The 10,124-nt window shown below is 43.5% G+C and overlaps 1 protein-coding gene across 1 annotated transcript in view; it reads right to left on the minus strand.

Annotated features, from left to right (window-relative positions):
• map3k1 (mitogen-activated protein kinase kinase kinase 1) overlaps positions 1-7,677 on the minus strand; it is a 93,017-nt gene extending 85,340 nt beyond the window's left edge. The window contains exon 1 of the mRNA XM_033030301.1: positions 6,935-7,677. Coding sequence (XP_032886192.1) covers positions 6,935-7,281 — 347 coding nt within the window. The 5' untranslated portion in view covers positions 7,282-7,677. The remainder of the gene's footprint in view (positions 1-6,934) is intronic.
• Between the last annotated feature and the right edge of the window lie 2,447 nt (positions 7,678-10,124).

Here is a 10,124-nt window from a genome sequence, read left to right on the forward strand (position 1 = left end):
TACATGTGAATTGAGATTTATGGAGAGGGAAGAGAAAATAGATCAAAACATTCCATGATAGATCAAATAGGCAGTGGCAAACATTAAAGAAATACTTTCACTCTTGATGAAGATGCATTCTTTTGAAAGATAAGGACTGCATTAATAAGCAGATTTTTTCCCCTGGCTAACTAAGTGAAGATTCGACTAACTAAATGTATTAGAATGAAAAGGGTTTAACGTCGCAGAGCCACGTGGATTAGAATATTTTCAGAAACTGTAAAAAAGGTCACGAACGAAAGAAAATATTACGGTACTAACAGAAATTAGCAAGGCATTGCATGAACTTTTAAAAAGGGAGCGTAGCAAACTAAACACCTGGTTCTTTTCAAGATGAGAAAAGGGAAAATGTTAACAGGAAATAGTAGAGAATAAACAAATATTTTTAAATGTCTTCAATTGCTACAAATGTTGGCAAGACGCAGTGCTGGAGGAAATCAAGGGAGTCAGGCACCATCAGGGAAGAGATGGATTCCCTCCGCAGATGCTGCCTGATACTCCGAGATCCTCCAGCACTTTGTTTTGCTCAAGATTCCAGTGTTTGCAGTTGCTCTACTAAAAACAATAGGTTACCTAGTACACCATTGCAGTAATAAAAGGGCAAAGGAACTTAAAATGGTATAACAATTTCATTAAAAAGGTGCATGGCAAATTATTGGCATTAAGACCTAATAAACATGCTGCACCTAATGCTACTCATCCTAAAAGAGGTGACTGCATTGAATCTCAGCCTCCTATGTATCTGGAGAATATGCAAACACAACACCAGTAAAAGAGGGAAAGAGAAAGGGGCACGACTACCCAGCTACAACTGAATCCAAATAGGTTTTCAGCTACAAGTTTCCTCCAGGTGCTTGCATTTCATCCGACATCCCAGACATGGGTGTCTGTAAGTTAATTGGCCTCTATAAATTGCCCCTGGTGTGTAGAGTGTGGATAAGAAAGTGGGATGACTTAGTACTACTGCGAAAAGTTGAGTATAGTTTATCACGTGTACAAAAGTACAGCAAAAAGCTTTTGTTGCATGCTAACCAGTCAGCGGAAAGACAATACACGATTACAATCAAGCCATCCACAGTGTACAGATACATGATAAAGTAAATGACGATGATCAATTGCCAGCATGGAGTCGGTACACTGTCTCCAAACTAAAAATGGTTGTTAGTGGATTTCATTGCTGGGTGACAAATGTATTATTTAGAAATCCAAGCAATGGTAGAACAATAGGGAATTGATGACAAATGATGATTGTCATCAGGTGGCGCTGCGCGTCGACTGCCGGCCTGCGGCCTATAACATCCTGAAGCCACGGTTTCCGGTAAGGAAGTGGCCGATTCGAGAACTACGAGTGTGTTCGAACCATCCCGATGTCGGAGCTGCGAACATCCCGACGCGAGGGCTTGCACATCGGGCCATCCGTAACAGCGACTATGGAGGGTCAAGGCCCCCCGACCACGGGTGAACAAGGGAGGAAGACAGACTGAACTTTATTGCCTTCCATCACAGTGAAGAATGCTGCGGTGAATGTTTATGTTAAATTCTATTGTGGATTGTGTTCTTTTTTTATTGTATGGCTGCATGGTAACTCATTTCACTGCACCTTAATTGGTGCACGTGACAAATGAAAGGGAACCTTGATCAACATGAAGCATTGGCTGATGCGGTGGAACCTTCTGAATGTTGAGAAACATTAGGTTTTTATTTCAGATTATAGAATTGCAGAGCTATATAGCACAGCCCTTCTGCCCAACTCATCCATGTTGCCAAACTAAGCTTGTCCTACTTGCCAGCACCTGGTGCCATAATTGCCCAAACATTTCCGATCCAGGTCCTTGTCCAAGTGTTATTTTGTCATAAAGGTAATAACTGTACCCGCCTTTGCCACTTCCTCTGGCATTTCGTTCCATAAACGTATATCCCTATGTTTGAAAAGGTTGTCCCTCAGATCCTTTTAAACATCTTTCCCGTAACACCTTAAACTCATGCCCTGTAGTTTTAGGCTCTCCTACCCTGGGGAAAGTGTGATTATTTATTATGAGGGGTCTTTCTAACCCCATGATTTTACACACTTCTATGAATGGTCACTCCTCAGCCTCCTATGCTCTAAGGAGAAAAGGCTCAACTTAACTAGCCTCCCCTTATAACTGAAATGCGCCAGTCCCTGCCATATTTTGTAGTATGTAGCGCAGCAATAGCATTGCTGTCTTACAGTACCAGAGACCCGCCTTCGATCCCATCTACGGGTGCTGTCTGTATGGAGTTTGTACATTCTCCCCGTGACTGCGTGGGTTTCCTCCCACACTCCAAAGACGTACAGGTTTGTAGGTTAATTGGCTTGGTATAGTGTAAATTGGTGTGTGTGAGTTAATGTGGGCGGGGATCGCTGGTCGAAGGACCTGTTTCCGCACTGTATCTCTAAACTAATTATTCAAAACACATTTAATAAAGAATATTTCCATTGGATGCATCTTGCTGGTTGCAGTATTGAAATACCCTACCCCACTGCAACAAGAGTCCGACATTTCCAAATAAATTTACAGATGACACAAAACTGCATGGTGGCAGTGTGACGAGGTTATCCACTTTGGCGGCAAAAACAGGAAGGCAGATTATTATCTGAATGGTGTCAAGTTAGGAAAAGGGGAAGTACAACGAACCTGGGTGTCCTAGTACATCAGTCACTGAAAATAAGCATGCAGGTACAATAGGCAGTGAAGAAAGCTAATGGCATGTTGGCCTTCATAATGAGAGGAGTTGAGTATAAGAGCAAAGAGGCCTTTCTGCAGTTTTACATGGCCCTGGTGAGACCACACCTGGAGAATTGTGTTGAGTTTTAGTCTCCTAATTTGAGGAAGGACATTCTTGCTATTGTCTATGCATGTAAAAATCCTCCTTCAGTATAATTTAGATACTGTATCTCTTTTCAGCTATATGTCTTGAAGACCGTTACACCTCAAAAAAATTGACCCGTCCTGCAAGGGTTAATTCTTCTTATGTAAAACGAGTCAAAATGACGGCAAACAATAATGTTTGATAAATCCCTGATAATACATATGAAAAGGCTCCGCATATCGGTTTTAACTCAAGAATTAGCAGTTCCATTATTTATTCCAAATCTCTCCTTATAGCAATTAAATTTTAATTGAAAGAACAGGATTTAATGTGATCAAATGATAAGGGCCATTTGTACAAGTGTAGCTTATATCATTTGAATGTGCACAATTAGAAGTGATCAAATCACAATTTAAATATTTTCCCCGATTCTTATTTATTACAATTACCAATGCTGTCAGTGATCTTCACTTTTACAGAAATAATTATAGTTGCGATTTCTTGAGAGGATTTATTGGAGGAAAGGACTTGGTAATAACCTTATCTAGTAAGTTTGGAATTTAATATTCAGGAGGAAACTTTTCCCCCGTTTTCTCACTATAGGGAGGTTGAACGGCAGTCGAGGTCACGACCTGTGACCCGTACTGTTGCCACTCAACGCCTTCTGGAGAACAAGCGGTGAACGGCAGGTAAGCACTTACTATGGCTGCCAGAAGAGTGGGGGCTGTCCGGAGGGACCCGCTCCTTCGTCCACTTACACCTTGGTGCTGCCTTGTACTACAGAAGGCTTGAGCTACTCTGTGCGTCACCCCCTTTGACCTCACATGCAACCCCCCCAATTTAAATAACTGTGCAGTCTTAATCCGATTAATCTTAGTGAATGTCATTTTTGCATAAAATTTGAATCTGATGGTCATGTGCAGAGTAAGAAAATTGAGTCAACAACAAGCATTGGAAATTAAATGGCAGAGTATCCGAAGAACCACAATGGCAGACAACTAGACTCCTGTGTTGATGGATTAAAATTAGTTCCGACACGTGATGCAACATTGGCAGTTGAGTCAGAGAAGGCGCAAATCAGCTCTACATGTAGTTAAAGGCCAATAAGCCAGTTATGTTCTAGAATCAAAAACTTTGACACTAGCAAGAAGAGGCACTGAAAAAAAGTTATCACCTTTACATGCAGATTACTCATTTATTTGCACTGTTGAGAACAGATTATAATAGAGGAAATCCTCAACACAAATTGAAGTTATTTAAGACATAAACCAACAGCATAATAATTTTGGGCTTGTTATATTACAGAAACTTGGCACTTCATAAAAGACATCAAATTGCTTCAGACAGCGTAGCACATGTCAGTCAAGTGGCTAAATAACTCTTTCTGAGAGCAAAGCTGGGATAGGGGGTAGGGAATGACGACTGATTAAAAAGATAAAGAACGACTACCTGGACATGGTGCTGGCAGGCTAACAGTCAAATGACAATAGTCCAAATGTACTGATTCCAAACTAAAAAAAAGAGGCAGGAGAAACATTAAAAAAGTGTCCAATTATGGGGAATAAACAGTGGGCAAGATCAACAAGATTCGGTTCAATTGAACTCAATAGCAAGTATGGAATCACGGTCCCAGATTATCAAAATTATGCAGTGACCAATGTACTCACTCACAAATAAACATTGAAACAAAATAAAACCATTTACAATTACAATTAAATACAAGCTGTCACCAGTTTAAAAAAATCAAATTCACACAATCATACACTGCATATTTCATGTTATACCTTGTACGGTTTGCCTGTAACTTTTTCTAAACTAAACAGTTTTTATTTATGAGAAAGAAATCCAGAGACGAGGTTTGGCGAAACTAACTGTAAAACAATCAACTAACTTTTCAAATGTCATTTATGCACTGAATAGCACAAATATTAAATGCTGAGACATACATCTTATTTCATTATAATCAAGATATTTTGTTCATTTACAATGATTGTATCATAGGGCATGTCGGTAAGGTGCAAGGTTCTTCCACTAGTCTTACTGTCTCCGACTACATTCTATCTCTGTCCTGCCAACTCCCCTGACATCAGTCTGAAGAAGGGTCTCGACCCGAAACGTCACCCATTCCTTCTCTCCAGAACTGCATGGTGGCAGTGTGACGAGGTTATCCACTCTCCAGAAGTTATTCCAGCATTTTGTGTCTACCTTCGATTTAAACCAGCATCTGCAATTCTTTGCTAAACATTCTTACAGAACTTTACAGAGTTGATGCAGAGATATGTTTCCTCTGGATGAGACGTGTAGAACCAAAAAGGTCACAATCTCAAAAGATGCCAATCAGTTGGAGAGGAAAATGAGGGGGGGAAATCCAGCACCCAGAGATCAGTGAATCCATTACTTGGGAGTATTGTAAGATGCCCCCATCTGTGAAGACATACTTAAATTTCTTCTGCACACGAAATAAATTAGAGACAACAAATTGCAAGTGCTGGAATCTTGAGCAAACAACTGCAGGAGGGACTCTGCAGGTCAGGAAGCACCCATGGAGGAAAATTGACAGTTGTCATTACAAGTCAGGATCCTACAGAAGAAATCGAGGAACATGGAATTATTATAGATAGCAGCTCAGGCAGGTGGAGCCAAAATTGTCTATCTCTGCTTATGTAGAATTACTCATATTTACAATGAAACGGCTAAGTATTTGGTTTGTAGACTATTTGCCAATACATTAAATGATTTCCAAATTGGTAAATAATTTCCAAATTCATTTTATTTCATGGAATTCTCTGCATAAATCCGTTCACCTTGCCCCATTTAAAACTTGACATCTCGCCAAGATATTGTCCATCACCACAACAAACCACCACACCCCCATAACCATTAAAGCGATTGAAGTGCCTTGTTAAATCCAAAAGGCGTCGTGCAAGTCGCTGTATTAATCTGCTACCATTTTACTCATTAATAGAACCTAGGCTTTCAATGATCCGAGACTCTCGTGCCCTCGCCAAATTAAAAAGCCAGCAATAACCAAAATTTCACGCTTTAAATTTAACGAAACATGTTTATTATACACGGTGTTCTGTAGATCTCAGAATGTTTCTAGCTTTCAGTCATTTAGTTGCTTTTATCAATGACTTACTGCTTCCAATCACTGTTTATATATTTAACATATGAATCGGTGATTTAGTGCAATCAAATGCACGAGGCTACATGCATCAAAGACGTGTTTGTAAAGACACTACACAGTTCCGCACGTAGGTACAAATGTTAAGACGCCTACTGTCTGAAAGCCAACATACCAGGGGAAATAAACGCGTGTCTTCGTTCACGTTGTTTAAATGTAGACTGAAACTAAAGCTGTAGCCCAAGATTACTGATGCGTATAGATGTGTTAGATAAGCGGCATTTGCGACCCATGAGGAGGTAGGAAAAATTCCCAATTCAACTATAGAGTACGGGTGAAATACAATTGCGAGTACGCGGCGGCAACAGCAGCAGCTTATCAAGGTAACTTCAGCACCCCGGCCCCTGTTTATTCCCCCCCCACCCCCACCCACAAGTGATAAGACACACACACACACCACCCGTTGCGAAGGCATTGAACATTAGGGCGAAACTTCGTTCGCTGATTAAAGAGGATCATATGACAATACAACAACCGTGAACACGTTCAAAATCCGGACAGGAAACAGAGCTCGGTACAGGCACTGCTGACTGAGCAGAGCTGACTAAGGGCGAACAGATAAAAATCAACCCATCCGACAAGAGAAAAAACGCACCCACCCCCAACACTTTCGCAGCCGATCACCTGCAGGTTTAGCAGGTTATGTTGTGTTGTGTTATGGTGGTCACACTATTTACATTGGGGGGGGCGGGAATGCCGGACACCTGAGCGACGCCGAGCCCCGCCAGCCACAGACATAACTAAACCAGAAGGGTTTCGGCCCGAAACGTCGCCTATTTCCTTCGCTCCATAGATGCTGCTGCACCCGCTGAGTTTCCCCAGCAATTTTGTGTACCCCCCAATACCAATGAACGGCTTGACCAGCACAAGCTGTCTTACCTGAACGGAGCGCCTATATCCATGAGGATAGCTCCAGCCGAGCCGCCACAGCTTGGCGCTGACACTGCCCCTGCCCCGGTGCCGTGTGCGGGCTGCTCGGCGCAAGGCTCAGCCTGGGGACACGGGTCGCCGCCACTCGGTTCCTTCTCTACCGAGGCATCGAAATCGACGCTCTTCACTTTGCGGAGGTGCTTCCTGTACGAGGCGAGTTGCCTCTGGGCCGAGACGGGCTCTTCGTCCCTCGACTCGGCACCCTTGCCGCCGCGACTGCTGCCCGCGCTGGTGCAGTCGGCGCTGAAAGCCGCCCGGGTCCCCGTCGCCGTCCCCGCTGCCGCTGCCGCCGCCATTTTGTCCCGCTTCACTTCATGGGCGCCAGCCAGTCACTCACTCAGTGTCGGCCTCCCTCAGTACAGCCCGACTCCACAAAACACACACACTCTCAGCTTTTGTCCTGGAGAGGGGAGGTCACAACAACAAAAATACTCTCTGCAGCCCCGCGGTCGCACTCGCATCCTCCCTCCGCACACGAGTTGTGTGCTCCTGAGGTGAGGTGAGGAGCGGCCCGCGTCTTGCTCTGCTCTTGCTCACAGTGCGGGTTCCTCAGCTACATCTCTCCGTCCAGCTACGGGACAGCACAACACAGGACGGGACCTGCCGATAAACTTCGAGTTTTCAATTTTTTCTCTCTCCTCGCTGTCTCAAAGGAGGAGGAGCACCCGAGCTGCTTCACTGTGTCGGCCCGTCCCAATCCCTTATATGGAGAAAGAGCCCGGGCAACCCCCGCCCAAACAACCTCCTGCTTCACAGCGACAGGTCTGCAGCAACCGACCCACTGACCGCGGTGAGCCTTCTTCCAGTCAGTCAGTCAGTCATTCATTCATGTGTTCCTCCGGACCGCTGCATGGAACAGAGATCCACAAAGTTAATTCCAGTACACGTGAAACATTGCAAATAATGCAATGCAAAATCTAATGCAAATATACACACGTGAAACATTGTTGAATAAAGCCAGAACAGAACACGTTGGAACTGCTCCGCAGAGGCTGGTCATCCAATGGAGGGATGGCGATTTGCAGAGTACTGCCCTGCCGGCTACGCATTCAGAGGAGAGAAACGGAGTTGTTCCTTCAGGTCGATGACCATTAATCGAAAACAAACAGAAAGTAGGTGCAGGAGTAGGCCATTCGGTCCTTCGAGCCAGTACCACCATTCAAAATTATCATGTCTGATCGTCCAAAATCACTACACTACCCCGTTCCGGCTTTCCCCCCATACCCCTTGATTCCCTTAGCCCTAAGAGCTAAATCTAACTCTCCCATAAAGTACAAATCATCTTAGCCTCATCGACTCAGACTCACCAACGCTCTCGTTCAGTGAATTCCCAAGCGTAACATTTCTTTGGTTCTAAATTTGTACCCGGAGTTCCCGATTCCCCAGCAAGATGTAGCAACTTTTTTAGCATCAACTTTTTCAAGCCCCTTGAAAATCTTGCATTTCACTAAGATAATTTTTGTCTTTAAAAAAAAACTCCAGTGAGCATGGAAAAAGCATTTTATAAGCACGTTAAGGCCAAGAGGGTAACTGGGAAAAGAGATGGGCTCATTAGTGACCAAAGTATTAATTGTACGTGTAGCCAGAGGATGCAGATGAGGTCTTAAATCAATACTTCCCATCGGTGAAGAAGGACACATGGGGTACTTGGAGAATTCAAGGAGGTGATGGCAGAATCCCAGAATAAATTACAAATAAAAAGGAGGAAGTATTCAATGTCAATGAGGTGTATTTCAGGGTTCAGTTAGAAATTGGTGAATATTCTTTAATCTGCTCTAATGCAAATATATACCTCCTTAAATAAAGACCAAACGTGGTACTCCAAGTACGATGCGACCAATACCTTGTACAGTGGTGGCAATACTTATCTATGTGTGAGATAGGGGGTTCCAGGTTCAGCAAATATCTGTTACAGGGAAGGGGAAGCATGGCAGGATTAGGAAACTGGTTGACAAAAGATATCAAGTCAGGAGAAATGAAGAAGCATATGTCAGGTATAGGGAGCTGGAATCGTGAATCACTTGAAGAATATAAAAGTCCCAGCAGTACACTTCAGAGCAAAATCAGGAGGGGGAAAAGGGGGACATGTGATAACATTTGCAGATAAGGTAAAGAGAATCCTAATAGATTCTACAATTTTATTAAGACAATAAAGGGAGAGGCGAGGTCCTCTTAAAGATCAATGTGGTTGTCCATGGGGTGTCATGTTCCAACTGTACACATCATTGGTGAGACCACACTTGGACTATTGCGCACATTTCTGACTGCCGAGCTGTAGGAAGGATGCCAATATGGTGGAAAGGGTGGAGAGACATTCATGAGGATGTTACAAGACTGTTGTGCTTGAGTTTTATGGGGGAGCTGAAAAAGCTGGAACTGTTTTCCCTGGAGCGTGGTAGGTTAAACAGTGACTTATAGAGGTATCTAAAATAATTTACGGCACAGTTTAGGTGAATGGTCACAGTCTTTATCCCCAGAGTAAGGCAGCCTAAAACAACAGGGCATAGGTGAGAGGGAAAATATTTAAAGAGAGCCTGAGGGGTATTCTTTTCACAGAGAGGTACAATTACAATATTGTGAGCAATTTTGGGCAGCATACCTGAGCTCTGTGCTGGCTCTGGAGAGCGTACACAGAAGGCTATCTAGAATGATCCCAGGAATAAGTAGGTTAACATATGATGAACGTTTGACGGCACTAGTGGGAGAGTCTAGGACTAGAGGTCATAGCCTCAGAATTAAAGGATGTTCTTTCAGGAAGGAAATGAGGAGGAATTTCTTTCGACAGCGGGTGGTGAATCTGTGGAATTCTTTGCCACAGAAGGCAGTGGAGGCCAAGTCAGTAGATATGTTTAAGGCAGAGATTGATAGATTCTTGATCAGTACAGGTGTCAGAGTTTATGGGGAGAAGGCAGGAGATCGGGGTTAGGAAGGAGAGATAGATCAGCCATGTGTAGGAAGGAACTGCTGGTTTAAACCCAAGATAGACATAAAAAGCTGGAGTAACTCAGCGGACAGGCAGCATCTCTGGAAAGAAGGAATGGGTGATGTATTAGGTCGCAACCCTTCTTCAGATCAGCCATGATTGAATGGCGGAATAGCCTTAATGATCTGAATGGCCTAATTCTGCTCCTATCACATG

This window comes from Amblyraja radiata, chromosome 1 (assembly GCF_010909765.2).
Source record: "Amblyraja radiata isolate CabotCenter1 chromosome 1, sAmbRad1.1.pri, whole genome shotgun sequence".
NCBI lineage: Eukaryota > Metazoa > Chordata > Chondrichthyes > Rajiformes > Rajidae > Amblyraja > Amblyraja radiata.